Source organism: Spinacia oleracea, chromosome 6 (genome assembly GCF_020520425.1).
Source record: "Spinacia oleracea cultivar Varoflay chromosome 6, BTI_SOV_V1, whole genome shotgun sequence".
Lineage (NCBI taxonomy): Eukaryota > Viridiplantae > Streptophyta > Magnoliopsida > Caryophyllales > Amaranthaceae > Spinacia > Spinacia oleracea.
Window position 1 is genome coordinate 150,611,049 of NC_079492.1, and position 22,612 is coordinate 150,633,660.

Sequence of the window (22,612 nt, forward strand, 5' to 3'; positions counted from 1 at the left end):
TTTGGAATTTGGAATTTGGACTTGCAAAGGTACTTGCAATACACATTCAACGATATTCCACATTTACTCCCTCCGTCCCGGAATACTCGACCCGGTTTGATCGGCACAGAGTTTAAGGGACTTGAATTGACTTATTTAATTTAATAGGTAGTAGTTGATAGTGGGGTTTTATTTTAATGTAGTTAGTGGGAAATGTGTAAAGGGGTGGGGTTGGGGGAGAGTAGGGGTTGAATTTTTAATTATTTTTTGTATGGAGTAGGGGGTAGGTGGGTTAATAGGGGTGGAGTGAGAAATAATATAATATTGTTAGAATATTTCCATTTTTAGAAACAGGTCAAGTATTAAGGGACGGCCCGATAAGGAAAACAGGTCAAGTATTCCGGGACGGAGGGAGTATAAAATTAAAATGTATTCTCAATTTTCCACAAAAAATAAGAATACTTATATGGTAGGTGACATGATAGACAATATTTATATCATGTTCTACAAGAGATATGGAGAATTATTAAAAAGGTTTGTTAAGAAAGTTGACGTGTTATGTGGCGTTTCTCTATCTCAGTGTCATGCATTCATGTTCATAACTTAGAAACATGATTGTCGTTCATATATGAATTGAACTCGTAATTTTAGAATTTAACGTTAGAGACTTTTTCTTTATCTATGTGCCTATGTCATCGCATTTTCTTTTTCAAGGCAGGGTTAATGATAGTGTCTATAGGCATTGATATGGCTAAGGCAATGGGCTAAACAAAGCTATAATACAAATGGGCATTAGTTAACCTCCTGCGTGAGGACTTTGAAGGTGTTACGACACCTCGTTTAGTGTTGTAATTACTTTTGTCGGGGTTTCTTTCCCTCTTTTGCATACAAAAAAATATTTTCTTTTTCAAATTATTGTTAATATAATAAAGAAAAACTATTTTGTAAAAAAATCCACCATCGGAGATTAACATATGCAATGTTTGGTGAAGAAAGTGTTGAACCACTTTTACAGGTTCGACTACCCAAAACCTCCAAAAGAAGTGTTTGCTAAGACGAGTATTAGAAGAGAGGAATGTTTTTTTTAATGCGAATGATACTAGTGCAAAATTTATAAAAGACATCGTACCCAAAATTACTATCCTTAGCTAACAAAAGAAAACAAATACTACCAAACACATTTACATAAACATTTAATCCAAAGTGCAAAATATGGTGAACAAAAAAGTACTACGTAAAAACTCTAACCGATGAGTCGATGACACATAAACTCTAAAATCTACTTCTCAGTTTTACAATAGATAGATCATTTTGACTTCTACAATATTTATATAGGAGTTCTCTTTTTGACCATCAATATCTTTAATTACATATTAATAAAAGTTAGATCTTATGACAATATATATTGAGATTAACCCAATAACAATTAAAAATACTAAATTTATTTTTACATATATATAGTAATAAACATGGTCAAATTTAATAAATATATACTTCCTCCGATTTTTAATACTTGCAACGTTTGTCACTTTCACGCATGTCAATGCACAACTTTGATCATTAATATCTTTAATTCTCTTTAAGCAAAAATTACAAAAAATTGATATTTTGAAATTACACATTGAGACGAGTCTAACAACATTTTATCTTACTTATAAATCACCAATAATAACCAACATAGAATATGTGAATAGTGTAAAAAGTCCAAACATTGCGAGTATTAAAAATTGAAGGAAGTACAAAGTAGTGTAAAAAGTCAATATGATTCATCTATTAAGAAACGCATGAATTATTTGCCAATATAGGTCCATAAACTTTGTTAATCCAGGCACCCAAAGATAAGGATGTCAATGAACCGATACGCTCGTGAACAAGCTCGGTCAAATCTCGGTCAAAGCTCGTTCATTAATAAATAAACGAGCTTAAACAAAAAATTTAAGCTCATTTAATAAATGATACTAGCTCGAACAACCTAGTGTTCGGCTCGTTTAGGCTCGCGAACAACTCGTTCATGTTCATTTCCTTGCTCCTTCGTGTTCGTTTATAAGCTCGTTCAAGCTCGTTTATATTAGATTCTAAAAAGAATATAACTAATTTTTACTTATAGTAAATATAAGTTGCAATTATTTTGTTAGACTTTGATATTTAGAGTATTTTTATTTTAGGAGATTATAATTTATAACATAGTATTAGTAAGTATGCTATGCTAACTTTTCATTTGGGTTTGGTTATGTTTTTATGTTTTATAATTTTTAAAAAATAATATTTCGTTTATTAATATGATTGTTTAAATTCTATCTTGCTTGCATATTAAGGCTCGTTTGTTAAAAGTTCGTTTGTTAAGGTTCGTTTGCTAATAGCTCGGCTCGGCTCGAGCTTGAACTTAAACAAGCTACTCGTGAGCTAAGCTCGAACAACGAAAAACTTAAATGAGCTAAGCTCGAACAGGAAAAATGAAAGCTCGGTTAAGCTCGGCTCGAGCTCGAGTTCGGAAATTTCTTATCAAGCCTAGCTCGAACAGGCAAATACTCGGATCGGCTCAGCTCGTTGACATCCCTACCCAAAGAGGAGGAGAGGGGCCAGAGAATTGAACAAATTGGGCTTTTCATTGGGCTTTGCATTGGGCTTTTCAATGGGCTTCATCTCTCTCCTTTCTCCCTCTGCAAATCCTCGACTTGTCTGTAACGAAAACCCAGTTCCAGAAATCTTCCCAAAACCTAACAACCTCTCCCACATTGTTCGTGTCTCCTTTCTTCTCCTCTCAAACATCACACAGTCGTGGCATTATTGATCTTCATTCTTTCAAACACCTCAAACATTTTCATTTTTCAATATGAATTTAACATAGTATTGAACATTAATGCGAACAATTAGCTGTGATTGATTCAAATTGAATCATCCAACTTTCTTTGTCTTCTAAATGCGTTCTCTGATGGATTTAAGAAGAATCTCTACTATCAAACCCACTTTCTTCTTCTCATCATTCCGCCGCCCACTTCGCTCAGTTTCTCCGCCACCTCCGCCGTTTGAACCACCGCAAGATCAACCCCACAAGGTCGATGATAGTTATGTGAAGTGGGTTTCCTCTGTTTTGTCAAACCCATCTCTGGATTCGTCTAAATGTAAAGAAATTCTAACCATTTTATCCCCTTCGCAATTTGATCGTGTTTTTTCTCAAGTTAAGTCGTCGTTGGTTAATCCGAAAACTGTGTTGCAATTCTTTTATTTTGCGATTGATTCCTTTAGGTATTCTTTTAGTGTTAAATCGTATTGTGAGTTGATTCGTTTGCTTGTTGGGTCCAATTTTAGCGAGTCTGCTAGGTTATTGTTGATCCGTTTGATTGATGGAAAAATTCACACTGTTTTTGAGCAGAAGTTTAGTGATAGACACATTGAGATTGCTAATGCATTGGTTGATTTGAATGTTGGGTTGGAGAAGTCGGTTGGAAATCGAACATTTGATTTGTTGCTTCATGTTTATTGCACCCAGATTAAGAATGCCGGTTATGGTTTGGCTTTCGAGGTGTTGAAGGTGATGGCGGAAAGGGGAGCTTTTCCATCGTTGAGGACATGTAATTTCCTTTTGAGCTCTCTGGTTAAAGCAGGTGAGCTTCAAAGGAGTTATGAGGCGTTTGAAATCATGGGAAGAGGAGTTGTGCCGGATGTTTATTTGTTTAGCACAGCAATCAATTCCTGTTTCAAAGGTGGGAAGGTTAAGGAAGGAATTGAGTTGTTTATGGAGATGGAGAAGTTGGGCATTTCACCTAATGTAGCAACTTATAACAATGTTATTCATGGACTTTGCAGGTGTGGTGGTTTAGATGAGGCATTTCGATTCAAAGAGAGGATGATAAGGAATGATACAATGCCTAATGTTGTAACCTATGGAGCTCTTATTAATGGTTTGGTTAAGTTTGAGAAGTTTGATGAAGCAAATCTTTTACTACAAGAAATGTCAGAGAAGGGTTTAGTTGCAAATGAGATTGTTTATAATTCATTGATTGATGGGTATTGTAGAGTAGGAAAAGTTGAGGAGGCATTGCGAATAAAAGGTTCTATGTTGTCAAGGGGAATTAGTCCGAATTCATCCACGTTTCATTCACTTCTCCGTGGCTTTTGCCAGTGTAATATGGCAGAGCAGGCTCAATCTCTATTGGAGGAGATGCTTTCTAGAGGTTTACCTGTAAATATAGGGGCCTTTAATTCTGTCATTCGCAATATTAGTATGAACGGCACTTTGGATTCTGTCATGTCCATTGTTGAGATGATGCTATCTAGAAATTTAAGGCCTAATAATGGCTTGCTCACCACAATTATGGTTAGGAATTGTAAAGAGGGTAAACATACACAGGCTGTTGAATTTTGGTTTAGACTTGTGGAAAAAGGGTTTACACCAAATATAGTGACTTCAAATGCTTTAATTCACGGACTTTGTGAAGCAGGTATCATGCATGAATCTGCTAGGATTCTCAAGGAGATGCTAAAAAGAGGTTTTGAATTGGATAGGATCACATACAATACCCTTATCTCAGGCTGCTGTAAAAATGACAAATTGGAGGAAGCTTTTAGTATGAGAAATGAGATGGAAAGGCGTGGTATTCAACCAGACGTTCTTACGTACAACACTCTACTGCATGGACTGTGTAATGCCAATAAGATGGATGAAGCCATGAAATTCTGGGAGGAGTTCAAGATTAGTGGAATGGTTTCAAATGTTTATACTTATGCAGTTATGATCAATGGGTATGGCAAGGGTGGAAAGATTGAAGAGGCAGTTAATCTTTTCAATGAGTTGCTTGCTCAGAAATTGGAGCTAAACTCAGTTGTTTATAATCCACTTATTTCAGCATATTGTAGAGCAAACAATGTGATGAAGGCTTTTCAACTTCTTGATGACATGAAAGGCAAAGGCATTAAACCAACTCATAACACATATTCCTGTCTTATAGATGGACTGGCCAACACTGGTAGTGTTGAGCAAGCTAGGAGTCTTCTTGAAGAAATGAGCAAGGACGGTCTGACTCCTGAAGTTGTCTGTTATACTGCCTTGATGGGTGGTTGCTGTAAGCTTGGTCAGATGGATAAGGCAGAGGCTATCTTGCAAGAGATGTGCTCGAATGGCATACTTCCGAATAAAATCACGTATACAATCATCATTGATGGCTTTTCTAAAATGGGTGATACTGAAAAGGCAGCTAAGCTTTTGGAGAAAATGGTTCAGGATGGAATTATTCCTGATAATGTCACGTATAATGCTATTGCTAGTGGTTTGTGCAAGGAAGGGAGGTTGGAAGAAGCATTTGGAGTTACTGATAGTATGGTGCAACAAGGAATTCCTTTGAATGATGTAACATTTACAACCTTGATCCATGGGTTGCCGCAACCAATGGCACTTACAGACCAAGAATGATCAAGAAGAATCCTGATATTTTTAAATGGTTTGCCTCTGCCATTGTGTCTTTATCCCAAGCCGGGCGTGTTGCTGTGTTGCTTTGGAAAGCATCTTTCCCGAAAAGGTTATTCATTAATAGTCCTTTTTTATTGTTTTTCATGCAGGTAGATTGCTTATTGGCCATAGTGTGTTCCTGTTTGAGCCAGGGATTTTAATCTCAGCCGTGTCACTGACTCACCGTGGTATTGAAACGAATGTTGAGTTTGCCGTGACGTTGGTTTTAGGCTGGGATAATTGCAAACCATCCACATCACCTTGAAAGTGGTTCTCTGGTTTGAGCTTGGCTATGGTGAAGGCTGGAAGCTTTATGAACTTCGCTAAGGTAAATGTTCTCATTAGCTTTCTCTATATAAATTGTTTCATCTAGCCTTTTATCTCTTCACATGGGCTTTAAAACACGGAACATGCTTATGCTTACTATGTTTCTGTATCCAATTATATGAATAAGAAATGCGTTTTCACATTTTCAAAAGTAAAGATCAGATTCCTTGGTTCTTGTAACATTTTTACTGGAGTTTTTTTCATAAAAGAACACCACAGTAATTGGTTGAACGTGAAAACATCTTTCCTACAAAGAACAGTTTCCTATCATATATCAGTAATTTACTTTAAAAATACTTTGCATTTGGGTTAAATTGGTCTGGAAATAGTTCAGTTAAGTGAAGGCATTTTAGAGACCAGCCCCAGTATCCTAATCTTGTAAATAGCGCACTAAGTATCAGGTTCATATACACTTAAGTTTATCATCTTATGACTTACTCCTCCAGTCTCAAATTTCTTGCCCCCTAGCGAGGTAACACGTTTTTCTCATAGAAGTGAAAAAGTCAGGAGATACAAAATGGTGGGAGTGTTTTGGGCCCAACGGTAGAATAAAAAGTTCACCAAAAATGTACAGGCAAGTATTTTGAGACACACCAAAGGAAATTGGAGGATTGGAGCTAGTAAATTGAGACAGAGGCAATATTAGGTACTTCCGTTTTTCTACAGTCTAATGAGTGTCAATTTGTCTTAGAGTTAGTGTAAAATGTGATACTTTACAACTAAGGTGTGTTTTGGGAGCTTTGTTAGGCCGTAAGGATTTGCATCTCCACCATGTCAATATGTCGTACTTAATTTTAGGATAATGCAACACCCTTATGGGCTGTATATAAGGAGCTAATACTTGCTATCACATTTGGTATCATAGATTGGTAGGAGAAAAAGATAATGAGCCTCTGAGTGTTGGCATCACACCCTTCAATATAATCTGTTTAATTTTGCAAATTTATTTCTATTGTGGGTTTGCCTTGTCTCCGTTTTTTAGGCTTAAGCATTGAGGGCAATGACCCCCCCCCCCCCCCCCCTTCTCCCCAAAGTAGGAACTAAAGGATAAAGAGAAGCTTGTGAAAATGGATCGCTTTGTGAGGGATGGTGAAATGGTGAATGTGAATGTTGCTGGGCTTTGACAGCAGAATAAATGTTGGGTGCAACAGAAAGTTACGATTGTTTTTGGGCAAGGTTGAAGATGGTGGAACATTAAGATTGGTCTAATCCCGACAATGAGACTTTGTCCAACAACAGACATCCTCTTTCATTCATTGGTAACCCGTACATCTTTGTCCTCACACGAGGACCCTTTTGCCAAGAAAGTTGAATGGTTTCCATGGTTGAAATGATCATGAAATGTTAGCCATTGATAAATGTTTAGTAGAAATGTTGGGCTGTAGCAAGTAGACGATAAGAAAGATAGGTGAATGCCAACGAGGCTGGTTTATTGTTAGGAAATTTAGGTCCTTATTGGATAACAAGTAGTTTCAAGTGTCAGGACTTGGATAACGAGTACACTTGAAGATAAAATCTAACTGAAGGTTCTGATTTTATTTTATCAAATTGTTAACTGTGATTCCAATAGGGATTAAGGCTTTGGCGTAGTTGTTGACTTGTTGTCATCTGTAATCCCTGGAATCATTAAAGAATGTGGTTTCCTGGGGAGGCGGAGGCTGAGAGTTGAGGCCTTTCTCGGGATATGTGAATTACGAATTTGTGGTTGATACCTATTGTATTTTTCGTTGTTATGGAAAGCTTGTGCTTGGCCATCAAAAACTAGCAAAAATGAAATTGCAGTTGCAGCTGCGACTGGTAACTGACTAACTGTAACTGTCATGGACTTTTGGAAGCAGCATCTCATGGGGATTCTGTTGCCAGTTACAGCCGTAGAGAGTTGTTGTACTTTTTGGGATGGTTAATTACATTTAAACTAGTTTTTTTCCCGTGCTGCACCGGTTCTTAATTTGAAAATTTAACGTAATATAGCGGAGGATACTGAAATTTTGAAATAATAAAATAATGATGCATTGGGAGTATAATGAAATTGAAATTAGAATGTGGAACAATTAAAATTAACTTTAAGGGAAAAAGAACATCTAATTAAGTAGGAAAAGTGGAAAGGATTAATGGAAAGGATTAATATAAATGATGGTTTTACAAAAAAAGAAAAAAAATCAAAGAGATGACACGTGGCATCATGGCATTGGTATGCAAAACACCCTGTTTTAAAATATTAATAATATGGATATAGATATTGGAAGTTTCAAAAGATTATGTTTAGGCATTAAAGTGCGAAGTTTCTTCCGTGTAGTTGTGTTTTGAAAGGCGTAAAATGTTAATAACTTCATGTATTAACTTCATGCAATGTTGGTTTAGCTGTAACTACACAATAATGCTCTAAAGAATTCATTGCATGGAGATGAAAAGCAACTAAATAAGTGATGGTCATCATTGATCCTGATTTCCTCAATCTGTTATGCAAAGAAAGCAGTGCCTGGTTTATTTTCCAACCAGGATTGTGTATATGTTGATCTGATTTTCTTGTCGATGGACAGGTCATCTCAATCTATGTAGCACCGATGCAAACTTCAACAAATCTACTTTTGCTTAGTTGGTGCAAGGAACTGCCTAGTAAGTGACTTTCATGTATGAATTCATTCAGCAAGATTTAGTCACTAATTCGCTATATTATAAGTTTATAAAAGCAAGATTTAGTCACTAATTCGCTATTGTTACAAGTTTATAACCATTACCCAGGACACTTAGAGACACAATCTGGCTTGATAGTTGTAGGAAAGAGGGAAATTAAGTTGTGAGAATTATATTTTTCCTATTGTGTCAGTATCACAGATAGATAAACGTGGCCTGAACTTGAAGAACTTCTACCCTAATCCTTTAACCATGCATTTGAACTTTCTCCCCTGATCCTTTACCTTTGTATTTTATGATGACACCATGCTTCTCTGTAGATTAAGTTTTGCAGACCTCTACAACTGTTGGCTCGGGTCACATGGCCCAACTCTGCAGGTTGTAGGCTTGTAGCTGACATGATGTCATGCTTCTGTGGTAATAAATTAGATCTAGTGATCCTAGTTGCTCACTACCAAGTTTGGTGAAGTCAAGAGCGTTGTTGCTTCTTTCCGTAACATTCCAGTGTGTGTTTAAACCATTGTTCTCCATTTCTCAACTGTAATTGCTGTTTGCTAAGGAATCAGGGCCTTGATGTCATGGGCTTTCTCCTTGCAATGCTCTTCAAAGCTTATGTCGAAACTGTTCTGAACCATATAATTTACCCAAAACTATTTTTAAAAATGTATATATTATCCCTGTCATGACCTTTTCTTTCTTTTCATTTGGGGCTGGAAGTGTGTCTTCTTTCCAAGACTTTCTGCCATCTATTTTCCCGTCTGGTTCTGTTATACACATATAATGCACCATTGAGAGAGTTAACTCATCCTAGATTCATCATCTCGCATCTTCCAATCAACACAGTTACACAGGTGTTATCTTCCCGTTTGATTGACATTTAGGACCACAGCCTTGATATATCAATCATCTGCATTAGTTGCAGGCAATTAGAACATTATAAGAACAGAGAAAGTGATTAAGACTGCATAACATGAAGTCCTAGACTCGGCTTTCCCCATTCTTGTGTTCACTGGTTCTTTTTTTCTTTTTTTTTGGTAAGTAAGTATTGCTAATATATTCAAAACTGAAACAGTTACAACCTAGTTCAAAACTGAGCTTTCAAACCTTCTAGGAAGGACCACAAGCTAGCAGCAAAGAACAAAAACTACGCAGGCAACAAAGCCTAAACAACCAAGAAACTATTTATAATGAATGGACCCAAACCATTCTCTATCCCTAACACTGATTCTCTCCCCTATGTTTACTCGGTTCTTGAATCAGTGCAGGTTTCTCGAAATGATCATATATTGATATCTTGACTCTTTACATATTTCAGAGTACATTTGAAATAAAAGCAACTTATTTCAATGACATCGGGATGCAGATGGGTAGATAGAGACTACATACTGTGCTATCTGGAACGTTTATGGTCCCTCGTGATAATTATGCGGGGGTGTAGTTCAGGTTTGTTGTTAAAATTCCCACATTGAGAACTTTTCTGGTTTCAATCCCATTCAAATACAACCAACAAACTCGTTGTGTTTCTTAAATAGACAGGAAGAGAAGGTTGGATCTGGCCCCAGCTAATCCGTGTAGTGCTGTTGCCTCAAGACTTTCCTAATTGTAAGTAAGCTGTCTTATACTTCTTCCGTTCTTATTTACATGACCCAATTTCCTATTAGGGAAATTCCTTTTTAGTTGACACAATTCATTCTATTATGGGAAAGCTTTGTATGGTGAATTGTCATATTTACCCTCACTTTTCTAGTAATTTGGTGAAAGTGATCATGGTTGCTGATTGTTGTTAAGGGGCACCTTTTGTCCTTTAACTTTCTCTTTTACCTTTCCTTAAATATGTGTGACAAAATCAATTGTGTCATGTAAATAAGAACTGAGGAAATATCTGGTATCTCTGACTTGCCATGTCTCCTGAATCTTTATGGTGATGTAATATGTTCTGATTTTATTTTGTCATCAATGTACTCAGATGGCAGGGATTACTATCAGTTGAAAATTGAAGTCCCAGTTTTCTATAAAAAGAAAAGGGAAATTATGAGTCCTGGTTTTGCTCTGCAATGAACTGAAAGCTCGTTGAAAACTTGAGGCCCTCATGCTTGTTATCTTGCGATCGGGAAAGCTCTGAAATTGCATAGAATCAAGAGCAGAGAAGGAAGGGGCCTTTTTTTCATTGCAAATAAATTGGGTCATTGTTCTACAAGTAGAAGATGAAGAGGTTAATAAAATCCCAAAATGTGGAAAAAATCATGTTCATGTTGTTTCATATTTGTAATAATTAGTTATTGAAACTAACATTTTCCATAAAGAAGTATTGAAATAAGCATCAATGAAGAGAGCTACCTATTCTTGTGTATTTGCATTCTTTCTACCATTTCTTAATGGACCTTAATCACCTTATCTAACAAATTAACGAAGAGAGTTTATTCTTTTGTATTTGCATTCTACCATTTCTTTAATGGACCTTAATCACCTTATCTGTGTTGTTTTGATTAGGTATTGATGAGAGTGATGACCCCTACCCTAATTAATCTTCTTGCTCCTATTTCCGGAAATATTTTAAATCGTACTGATATGTATATGAACACACAATTACTTCACATGCACTAATGAGGTCTTGACCTAGTGGTTAAGATTGAAGGCTTGTGTACAATGTCACAAGTTCGAATTTCTCCGCCTCATTTGTAATTTATATTGCACTTGTGGCCCATTCACACAAAAATAAAACAATTACTTCGCATGCAAAATTATTATTGATCGTACACTAATCCTAGCTTTGTATAAATATATTTTTTCTCGTCACATAACGCAAGGATTTTTTTTAATGTGAAAAATCTTCAGAGAATAAAATGTGCAGAAACATGAGAGTTGATAAACAATCTCTTTGATTAGTGAAACATGCCAATAAAATGGCATTATCGTAACTGGGAGGGATGCTGCCCATCGAGGTACCCATGCAAACTCCCACGGGAGATTACCTCGCCGAAGGCGGTGGGAACTCCTCGTAGTAGAACCAAAAAAAAAATGGCATTATCGTAACTATAATGAAATAATGTACTCTATGCAATCTAAAAGTTACATCTATACAGTTTAATTGATACTTTTTTATAAAAAAAGTTAAGAAAATACATGTAATATTTATTATTTATAATGGAGTATTAAAAACATTGTTTACTCCGTATTTATCATTCAGAGAACATATTTTGTGAAATTTATTTACTACAATGCCTATTGATTGCTTTGCTTGCCTATCAATTAACCGGATAGTCCACGGATAATTTGTCGCCTCCATCTTCAACACTTAAGGGCCAGCAACAGAAGAACCTATGTATTTTAGTTTTGTAAACTTTTTATTTATTGCAAATTTGCATATGTCAAAAAAAAAAAAAAATGTCGCCTCCATCTTCCTCAACAAATGTGGTACTGTGGACTCTGTGGTGTCTACCAAAAACCCAATAGAGGGTTTTACTCTTTAGAGCGAAACTGGCTACTTTGAATTCAATTCATTAAAATTCAGAAAAGCTACAAATTCAACTGAAATCAATCAACTCATGTTGAGGACACTTTCTTTGTTTCCTCGCTTACCCTTCCCCCCTTCTCGAAGGTAGCTCAACTTTCCCTCTCTCTTTCTATTTGATTTCAGATTTTTAGCATTCTTCATATTCGATTGTTATAATTAATTCTTACCCTTAGATGTTTTATAGGTTTGGGTTTTGGGTTTTTTTTGTTTTTAATTCTTCCTGCTCTTTCATTGTTATTTATTGTACATTTTGCAGTGATTGTTTTCGTTCAAGCAATAGACTTTGGTTTAATGGTTATGGGTTGACTTTGGTTTTATGGGTTGAGGTTAATAACTTTTAAAGTTTGGATTTTGAAAAAGGATATACTTCAGTTGGGATTTTTGGTAAATTTGGCCTGACTTTTAATTGGTTGAATCAAATAGTTTTGATAAAGATAAAGAGAGACATGAATAAATTAGAACACTGAAACAATGAGCTTGATTAGTGTTGCTTACAGTTGAATTGCTGAATTTTTATTAATTTGTAATCAACCGTCCGTCCATTAAAGATTGCCCTGGAGGGAGTAATGCACTTGATATGAATCATAGGATGATTAGGTTGGAGCTTCTTTTGTAAGCTTTACTCGGTTTTCTTCCCTAAGAAAATATGGAGTAGATTAAATGATGATTGTTAGTTGTTGTTTTGAACTCTAGATGTCTAACTCAATCATTTCACATTTACACCTCAATTAGATCGTTGATGCAGTAGTTTAGCAGTTGATGTTGTTGATACTCGTTCAACATCCTATTATATATCTGAAACTAAAGTCTTCAAATTGTTGATTTTCGTTCAGATTCCACAATGGTAGACATTGTTGTTGTTAGTACTCATTCAACATCCTATTATGTATATCTGAAACTAAAATCTTCAAATTGTTGATTTTCGTTCAGATTTCCTAATTTTGCCACAATGCCCGTGGAAGCGGTACCATTGTGTCCCAAGTTTGTTCCTGTGGAGCAAAGTGAAATAACGTCAATCAGTAGCTCTGAAGGTATGCCCGTTTTTCATTTTATCATAGCAATAAGGTTTGCCTCGGGTCCAAGATATAAGGGTGTTATTCGTAAGTGTTGTGGTCTGAACTAATGACATGGCGTGTATGTTTCCAGCATGTAACTAAAATACAGAAACATGATATGAGTTGAAAACATTGTTAACCAGTTTAACTTCCCTCATCTTGATTGCTTGTACGAGAAAGTCACTAATCCATGAATGGTTTCAAGCCGTGAAAAAGATTCAACATAAGAAAGAAACAAATTCACTCCTCAGATATAAAGAAACTGTATACGACATAGTTCTTATCTTTCGTTGATAATAAGATTTGAATTCTGCCGTTGTGATCTTTTGAAGAAATTATTGGCTATTCTATTTAGTTGTCCTGTATAAGTACTCCCTACTACATATATAGTATTATCTATCACGCACCGTTCTTTGTGTTTTCTATTTTGACCCTAGATTCCTAACTACTAATCTTGTTGGTCACAACTCATAAGCAATCTGATTTATTCGGTAAACAATGTCGAGGCACGTTTCTATTACTAATTTTTTATTGCCCAGCTTCTTACATGTGAGAAGGCAATTTTTTCGTGCATTTATCAAGAAGTTGCAATTATCACCCCCCCCCCCCCCCCCCCTTTTTTTGTCAAAGTATTTTAAGTATGTGATTTGTGGCTGACCAGCTTGCCTTTTTTTGGTTGTTGTTGTATTGCAGCATTCAAATTCAGTGTTATCTCATATAATATACTGGCACAGGTATGTGATTTGGTTTAGTGAGTGACAAATACTAGAAAACTACTTGTCTTGTCATTTGACTCCTTTCTGATTGGAAGTTTGCTATTTTGCTTGCTGCTTATGCTTGTATTTGGTCATGAGTAAGAAGTTCCATTCAGGATGACTACTAGTACTCCATATGTTATTTTGTTATGCTCTAGTAATTACGGTTTTTAAAGTTCAACATCAACCTTAACATAATCTTCATATCTTAGACAAGCTTTCCCATAAAGTAGGCAGGGCCGCAGGGGAAATAGTAAACACCTGTAACAACGGAGAGGATCTTTCATGAAATTCGATCTAGTAATAACTGTTTATTGCTTCACATTGATTAAGATGCAGAACATTTTATAAAAGTTGACAGAGAACCTGTCCGACTACAGAAAATCTGACATTCTGACCTAAATTCAACAAACAGCATTCCAAATGAGCTTCTGGGGCATCAGTAAGCAACTGAACTACCCACCTTTTTCCACGGGATTTTGAGGAGAGAAACCGTGCTAACAAATATCCAACTTATATACTTCGTATATTTTTTTTTATCACCCACACAAATGTTTTGAATTAATAATGTAATTATTCTTCTTGATAGACTTTCAGCTTGACATTACCTTCCTTATTTGTGTTAACTTTTTTGTTAAATACTAAATTCTTGGATGTACTTTAACTACTACTATTTTTTCCCTTTTAGATGTTTGTGCCTACTACTTTTGCTTCATCCCACCAAAATCTTTTTTTCCTTTAACCCCCCTGTGGAACTTAAGAGAGCAGTTTCACTCCCGTGTTTCATGGCCCTGCAAAACCTGCAACAGTGAGGATCTTTCTTGTTTATCATTGTTGTTGCTGTGAATAGTGAATTTACCTTTGTTCGTGGAATGTCTTTAGGTTTGAGTTATGCTATTAAGCAATGCCTTTCTGAATCCAGATAATTGTAGTGGTAGTCAGTTGTTTGAAGTCTTCCGTGTGATGTCGATTGTAAAACATATTAACTTACAAAATTACCCTCCCATAAGAGTGAGCAGTTACAGTATTTTTAATTTCCACTTTTATTTGATTTCATTTTGTAGGTATTTGTGAAGAGTTCCTATTTCCCACACTCCCCAAAACCTTGCCTCAGGTTTTTTTTTTTCTTCTGGTTGTTTATTTTATTGTCAGTTCCTGCATCTGTTAGGGTATTCATGTGTCTCCATGCTGTTTCACATGGCCATTTTTATCTATGTTTGTGCATAACTTTTGTTTTTCATGATTAATCGGGCTAATTTGTAACAAGCTAGAGCAGAGAAAACAGTGCAAAGTTGGAGTATGTCTCTTAATGTCACCATTAAACTTAGGTGTTGATTGATGCTCAACATTATTCTGTCAAGCAAGCTGGATTTGTTTTCTTAAACATGTTTCTTATCGTATTCTCATGTGTTTTCTTTCAAAAGAGGATTTTGGTTTATGATCTTCTGATTTTTAAAGTTCTAATTCTTAATAATTTTCTCTAGGCATTTGATGAGAAATTCTTAATCTACAAGCTTTGTGACGAGTTAAAGAAATAAGGATGTGGCAATACTGAATTTGGGACTGATTGATCATGGAGTTATCCGTGGTTAATGGATGTAACATTGAGGGCTGAATAAAAAAAGGTATAATAAATTAATGATTGCCAAACTAAAACTGTAGGGCTGCATGTTGTAAAGATAGAAAGAAGTAAAAGCTATGGATTTAATGAAAAAATAGGTACTGAGAATTGAAAAGAAAGATAGAGAAATCTTGTATAGTATTAAGAGCTAACTTCAACAGATACTCCCTCCGTTTCGAAATAATGGGGACAGTTTGTCTATTCACACTTGCCAATGTAAATGTTTGGACATATATCTCTAATTTTGTATTCGTAAAGGTTATAAAAAGTTGATATTCTGAAAGTACATATCGAGACAAATCAAACAGGACTCCACACGACTATATTTTTCCTTACTCATAAATCACAGATGATAGTCAAATTAAAATTTGTGAATAGTGTCAAAAGTCAAAGTGTCCTTATTATTTCGAAACGCAGAGAGTACTAATTTCTCACACTCACATCCATCCAAGCCCAAGTAGTAATGTCTGGTTGAAGGTTGATCTTGTCTTTTTTTTGGCAGATGGAAGGCTCGTTCCCAAGCTGTTTCAACTGTTCTAGGGAGTTTTGGTGCCGACTTTCTGTGCATACAGGTCCTTTAGCTTCTCTGTGGCAGCAATAAATTCTCTATATTTTTATCTCTTATATAGTTATATTTGATGCTGTTTTACTGTTCCAACTTTTTTCTTCTTTATGTTAACATTTTTTTGGTGTGGGCAAATCAGGAGTTAGATGAATATGATAGCTTTTATAGAGACAATATGGGACAACTTGGATACTCAAGCATCTATATCCAAAGAAGTGGTAAAAAACGTGATGGCTGTGGAATCTTTTACAAGCAGGCCAGGTACATGTTTTCTATATCCTTTGTTTTTCCCTAACCTTAGATCACGCTATTTTTTTTCTTCTGATTTCTGATACTTTTGAAGTTTTAGTTTGTTAGTTCCTTGTCGAGTGTCACCCTTCTGAAGCATTGGCAACATGGCATGTTAATGTTTCTTAAGTTATACCCAATCACATGGAGTAACTGAGTGGTATATGTTTTCGATTTATTGAGATCACTTCGTTTTGTGCAAATCCAATATCGAAATCACTTGAGTTTGCTGTCTTGTATAGTTGTCTAGCTATTGACAAAAAAAAGTTGTGGAATTTGCTGAAAACACTTTTGCGCTATGTTTATATAGTGTTGTTGGGGTGGTTGCTAGACATTTCATGACCATTACTAATTCATAAAACCAGATATCATAAAGAGTATTTATGCACGTACTTGGTAATTTTTTTGTAAGCTGAATACTGATCTTGGTTAAAGGGATAATTACAGCTTGGCGTGGATCACATTTACACAACGTTTCATTTTGGTCTCTTTCTTCTAATGGCAAATACTATGGTGCTTGTAATTGTTGCATAAGTTGATCTTCCTTAGTGTTGCATCTGTTCTGGCATACCTACTTCTAATCTCATTTTTTGGGTAGCCTGTTTTGTGTGTAGCCCTTTTTTCATTGTCTATTTTAACTAAGTTTCTGGCATATTCCAGTGCAGAGTTGGTCTTACAAGAAAACATTGAATATAATGACCTCGTGAAAAGTATTGACGGTGAAACAAATAGTACTGTGACGGATAGTGCTGTCTCCGTGGCTGTAGGAAATGCGGACGGTGAAGAAACTGAAGGTACTTTTTTTTGGTTCCCTCACTATATACGATCTCCTCCCTTGGTATTCTTATTATTTATCAGTTTCTACTTAAAATTTGTAGAGGGACTGGATACTTAAACTATATTAACTTTCAAGTTTCGTACTCTTTTGCTGGTTACTTCCCTAGTTCCCTGCAACTGCATTGCGGGGTTATTAGACTGCGTAAAAAGTACAATCAGATCGGGTAAGATAGTTTGAAAGCAAATGGAACTTAGTTGTCACTTCAATTCTGCTTTGCTGGTTTGCTGATATGGAAATTTATAATGAAACAAAAGCTTTGGTAGCTTTTGCGTTCCTTGCTGTACCACCTTTGTCCATCTTGTAACCAGATATAACTAAATCCCAGCATTGTGTTTAATGTAAAGATGGTCGTCGGCCGGGCCAGGCTTCGGGTCTAAACGGGCCGTAACCCACGCTGCATTAGGTCTGGTCGAAAAGTTCAAAACAGGGCCCGTGTCCACGGGCTGTCGTGCCTAAGCCTAATTTTACTTAATTTAGCCTGCTTTGTCGTGCCGGGTCGAGTCATGCCGTGCCTTGTCAGCTTTTTCCGAAAAAATGCGGCCTAGGCCCGGCCCACCACCCACGACTTCGTGCTTGTGCCGGGCCGTGCTTTTTCAGTACCCGTGCTTGCCCGGACTTTTTCGTGCCGGGTCGGGTCAGACCTCGGCCCAGCCCACAGCCATCTTTAGTTTAATGTAGTCGCTGCCATTGTGATCGCCACAGTGCTGCACTGTCTACAGTGTCAAGAACAAGTTCCAACCTTTTGCTTGACAATTAGATCCCTCTCCAATCTAGTGTATGGGTTCGGAAGAGCAAGAGTGATCTCTGATGGAAATAGGGGCAATGAAACAAGAAAGGTTAGAGGAATAAGGTGATATAAGGAAGTACCGAAGAAATGAGACGTGAAGAGAGCTGTTAATGTGATTTCTCACCCAAATGATTTCGAGACCTGTATTACTCTGTAGTATAAGTGAAAGGAGAGAAATGAAGACGTGGAATTTTCTTTTTATTTCTTAGCTTTAGTTTTCATTAGGTTCAGTCGATTACTAATATATGTGCACATCAAATAAGTGAATCAATACTTCACTCATGGTTTATATACTTAGGTCTGAATGTTTGTTTCTTGGATTTTCAGGTTTGGCAGAGAAAAGTACTGAAAATGACCGTGGAGACCCTAATGATCCTCGTGTCAGACTGAAACGCGATTGTGTTGGAATTATGGCTGCATTTAGACTAAAGAGTCTGTCTCAACATCTTATTATTATTGCTAATACACATATATATTGGTATGTTGGGTCATTTTTCACACTAATTATTTTGATTACTTTGCCTCTTCAAGAAAAAGAAAAACCTTTGATTGTTATTGAATTCCTGTCATCTATTTCAGGGATCCAAAATGGGCTGATGTTAAGCTGGCTCAAGCTAAATATCTACTGTCTCGTTTAGATCAATTCAAAACTCTAGTTTCAGAAAAATTTGAAGTTATTCCTTCGGTTGTTGTAACTGGAGACTTCAACTCTACCCCGGGAGATCAGGTAGGATTTATTATCTTTTCTACTTTTGCATTGTTGAATTAGAGTTTTTATTTGTTTTTTTAAATAAAATTCCTCAGCATCCGCTCTAGTGCTGTGATATTTCCGTAATATTGGTGGATTATAATCTCTGAAGTATTCAGCAATATCAGCATATTAAGCAAATCTGCACCATCTCCCTTTTCATACTCCAACTTTAACCCAACATGTATATAATTTGTTCTCTCAGTATGAAACAGTCAAGATTACATGATGGGTGATATGTACATAAATCATTCAGGGAGTGTTTGGTTTGCGGATTCTAGGTATGAGGTATGGGTTTAGACCATACCCATGTGTTTGCTTGGAAAGTTTAAGAGTTTTAAACCCATACCTCAAAGGTTCAAACCCCCAAGGTATGAGGTTTGAAAACCTAGGGGGGAGGTGGATATGGTCATACCTTTACTCCAGGTATCAAACAAAAAGAAAGAAAAAAAACTCATATGTATTAACAATCAAGTTCCATATGTATTAACAATCAAGTTCTAAACTCATACCACTTGATATCATTCATGATTCTAACCCCATACCAGTTTGCGAACCAAACACCCTCTCAAAGGGCTAGGAGTAAAAGAAAATGACTCGTAGAGTCGTAGTATTTATTTTGCACTATATAGTCAATTACACAATTTTGAAGAGTGTAGACTCGAGGATCATGATGAAACTAGTTTTCCCATTTTCCCAATTTTCTTTTTATAATTTAAACTTTAAAGCGTATATATTTGTAACAAAAAGTTTGGGATACAATCCTCCGTCCCTAAAAGATTGCCCCATAGCTAAAATTCACTTTATTAAGATTTGGGTGTGAAATGTGCACATGGTTTGGTAAAGTGGGCCCATAAGGAGAGAGATATAGAGAAAACAAGTGGAAAAGTTTATCATGTATGGGGCAAACTTAAAGGGACACCCATAAAAGGAATCCGGGGCAATCTTTTAGGGACGGAGGGAGTAAACCACTGCATTTCGGGTTAAGACCTAAAAGTTAACTCCTTTTTGTGTCTGTTTCAGGTGTACAATTACCTTATCTCAGGCAATTCTGCATCAGAATCTACAGTTGAATGTCCTGATGAGTTGCCGCCTATCCGATTGAGCAGTGTCTACGCCTGCACAAGAGGAGAACCGGCATTCACAAACTGCACACCTGGTTTCACAGGTACGTTAGATTACATCCTGTTTTCGCCCTCAGATTGCATACGACCTGTAAGCTTCCTAGAACTTCCTGGTGAAGATTCACCCTCCGTGGCTGGCGGGCTCCCGAATTACCAGCATCCGAGCGATCACCTTCCCATTGGTGCAGAATTTCAAGTCCTTACACAATAGTAGTTTATAACTATATTTTTTTTGGAAATAAATAACCTTGAAAATTGTTTGAGAGGCATATTCAATTATTTCAGTCGAATCCAGTCTAAACCTGGACCGAACCGGAAAATACAGGTCCAGTCCAGACCGGAATTTATTTCGGTCCAGTCTTTAGTCCAAAAAATTTCTTGATTCCAGTTCCAGTCCAGTGTTGGACCGGTGTGCAGCCCATTTGGCATGTACTTTACTGCCTGTATACGGATTGAGTTGTCATATATCCGATTTATCTTAAAGATGGATGTTGGTCGGGTCGGTCCAAGGTCTGACCCGACACGAAAAAAGTATGGCCCGACACGAGGTAGAAGTTGTGGCCGGGCTTGGGCCGCATTTTTTTTTGAAAAAGCACGGTAAAGCACGAGGTCTGTGGGCCCGGGCAGGGCCTGGGCCATATTTTGAAACTTTCGGCCCGGAAAACAGGGTGGCTTTGCATGGGACCAGATCTGTTCAGGCCACGACCCGTGGACCCGGCCTGACCCTGCCCAAGAGGAGAACCTGCATTCACAAACTGCACCCCTGGTTTTACAGGTACTTTAGATTACATCCTGTTTTCACCTTCAAGTCGTATGCAACCTGATTCTATTTTTCATTGAGGTATATTATTGCCAGATGATACAATAATTTATTTTTTGACAAAATGGATCCTTGAATAAAATTTCCTTAAAAGGAAAGTATGGACATGTAATTTACTGCCTCCATCCGGATTTAATTGTCATATGTACAAATTATCTCATAAGAAAATCGCCCCTCTCAAAAGTCACCTATGAATGTGATTTTATAGCTAGTAAATAGTTGCATCAATGTTATCATAGCCACGAGGGCTAAAAATGGCACTGGGATGGGCAAGCTCGAGGCATGGTTAGGTGACTTAGGTCCAGCACGAGAAAAAAGAGCACGACACGGGACGGCAAGAGCACGGAGTTAAGTTCATCCCGAAGCAGGATAAGGACTACATCCATCTTTAACAAGGGCATTATAAATTATACATTAAGAAAAAGTAAAACACAAATTCTTATTTACATGGGGTGTACGATAAATATTGTACACCGAAGTTAAAGTTAACGCAAAATGATTAAAAGTTACTCTTATCGATGTAAAGTTATCTATTTTTTACAGATAAAATTTTTTATTTTAATAAAAAATATTTCTTCAAAAAAACTAATAATGTATAAAACTTATCATTTGACCATTTATTTATTAACTTTTTTTAATAATATATAATTTAGAGAAAATTGGGTAAAGTTAGAGAAATATGGGTAAAAGTTATGTTGTGCATGCAAGAACTTTTGAAAGTAAAATTCGAACATGTGACCTATTATGCAGTGCAAAAGCCTCATTATGAAGAAAGAAGTATTAGTTTTTGGTGTTAACACCCGGTTCACCCTTAGAGCTAATCCGGATTCGGGGCGAGTTCTGGGTGGATAGGTTCCAGTCCCCTCCCAATTGTTGTTGCGGGGGATCGAACACGAGTTCTCCCTACCAAGTTCAGCCCCAATCACCACTGAACCAACCGACAATTGGTAAGAAAAAAGTATTAGTGGTTGACAAGTTAAATGCAACACGGATAAAATGGGTGGGAAATAAACAGAGATCTAAGGCAGCATGAAGTACTGGTCAGTGGTCGACTAGATTTTGCACTGATTGTCATAATAAGTGTCGGTAGTACCAAACGCGTAAATGTCACAACCATCACATGTTTGTGCAACAACATCTAAACTCTACATTATCCTAACTTCGTCCCATCCCATGTGCTCATCTCGTGCCCTTGTTTTCCTTATTTAGAGAACTAAAAATGTTTAGTAGTAATAACTAATAAGCATATAGTTTAACGGTTGTAAATCGTGACGGGAAAATTATAAAGATGGTTTGTGTACTACAAATTACAATATAATCAAAATTATGGTAAGAAATGGATTCGAGCAAAGAAATTGCACAAATTCTTATTTATAAGTGGTGTACAATAAATATTATACACCAGAGTAAAAGTCGACTCAAAATGATTAAAAGTTACATTTATATATGTAAAAGTTATCTATTTTTTAGTGATTAATTTTTTCATTTGAATAAAAATTATTTATTCAAAATCACTAATAGTGTATAAATTAAACATTTAACCATTTAAAATGTTTATCTATCAATTTTTTATTTTTATAATATAAAAGTTACAATAAAGTAGGTTAAAGTTACAAAAAAACTACATAAAAGTTATCTTGGTGTACAATAAATTTATTGTACACCTTGTGCGCGCAAGACCTTTTATTTACATGGGTTGTACGATAAATATTGTGCACCGAAGTTAAAGTTAACGTAAAATGCTTAAGAGTTACCCTTATATATATAAAGTTATCTATTTTTTACTAATAAATTTTTTTATTTTAATAAAAAATATTTCTTCAAAATCAATAATAATGCATAAAATTTATCATTTAACCCTTTAAAATGTTTATCGATCAACTTATTTTTTAATAATATAAAAGTTAGAGAAAATTGGGTAAAAGTTAGAGAAAACCGGGTAAAAGTTATGTTGGTGTACAATAAATTTATTGTACACCTTGTGCATGCAAGACCTTTTGACAATACAAATTTCATTGGAACACGTATGAACTCTAACAGTAACAACGAGTGAAAGGTATAACAAGTCCCTACTAAAAGTTGACAAAACACTTAAAAGTCGATTATTCACA

The 22,612-nt window shown here is 36.1% G+C and overlaps 2 protein-coding genes across 5 annotated transcripts; both read left to right on the top strand.

The window, feature by feature from the left end:
• The first annotated feature begins 2,657 nt into the window (after window positions 1-2,657).
• On the top strand, window positions 2,658-10,799 carry LOC110795208 (pentatricopeptide repeat-containing protein At4g19440, chloroplastic). Of its 4 annotated transcripts, none has more exons than XM_056831052.1 (6): window positions 2,658-5,417; window positions 5,536-5,753; window positions 8,293-8,368; window positions 9,652-9,829; window positions 9,919-9,988; window positions 10,353-10,799. In XM_056831052.1, the coding sequence occupies exon 1, from the start codon at window positions 2,900-2,902 to the stop codon at window positions 5,387-5,389; it is 2,490 nt and encodes an 829-aa protein (XP_056687030.1). In that variant the 5' UTR covers window positions 2,658-2,899; the 3' UTR covers window positions 5,390-5,417; window positions 5,536-5,753; window positions 8,293-8,368; window positions 9,652-9,829; window positions 9,919-9,988; window positions 10,353-10,799. The 4 variants fall into 4 exon arrangements, with proteins under 4 accessions (XP_056687030.1, XP_056687028.1, XP_056687029.1 ...); XM_056831050.1 differs by having other exon boundaries at window positions 9,750-9,829; XM_056831051.1 differs by having other exon boundaries at window positions 5,540-5,753; window positions 9,702-9,829.
• A 932-nt stretch (window positions 10,800-11,731) lies between these two features.
• Window positions 11,732-20,164, top strand: LOC110795210 (carbon catabolite repressor protein 4 homolog 4). Its single transcript, XM_056833457.1, has 10 exons — window positions 11,732-11,984; window positions 12,831-12,931; window positions 13,649-13,689; window positions 14,775-14,824; window positions 15,834-15,903; window positions 16,036-16,157; window positions 16,845-16,978; window positions 18,137-18,287; window positions 18,389-18,536; window positions 19,581-20,164. Exons 1-10 carry the CDS (start codon window positions 11,932-11,934, stop codon window positions 19,890-19,892), a joined length of 1,182 nt encoding a protein of 393 aa, XP_056689435.1. The 5' UTR covers window positions 11,732-11,931; the 3' UTR covers window positions 19,893-20,164.
• The last annotated feature ends 2,448 nt before the right edge of the window (window positions 20,165-22,612 follow it).

Excerpts from the sequence above, each read along its gene's own strand:
- LOC110795208 (XM_056831052.1), top strand. The coding sequence starts at position 2,900 with ATGCGTTCTCTGATGGATTTAAGAAGAATCTCTACTATCAAACCCACT.
- LOC110795210 (XM_056833457.1), top strand. The coding sequence starts at position 11,932 with ATGTTGAGGACACTTTCTTTGTTTCCTCGCTTACCCTTCCCCCCTTCT. Across the intron at positions 18,288-18,388 it reads GCTAATACACATATATATTG|GGATCCAAAATGGGCTGATG; the intron begins GTATGTTGGGTC and ends CATCTATTTCAG. Across the intron at positions 18,537-19,580 it reads ACTCTACCCCGGGAGATCAG|GTGTACAATTACCTTATCTC; the intron begins GTAGGATTTATT and ends TGTCTGTTTCAG.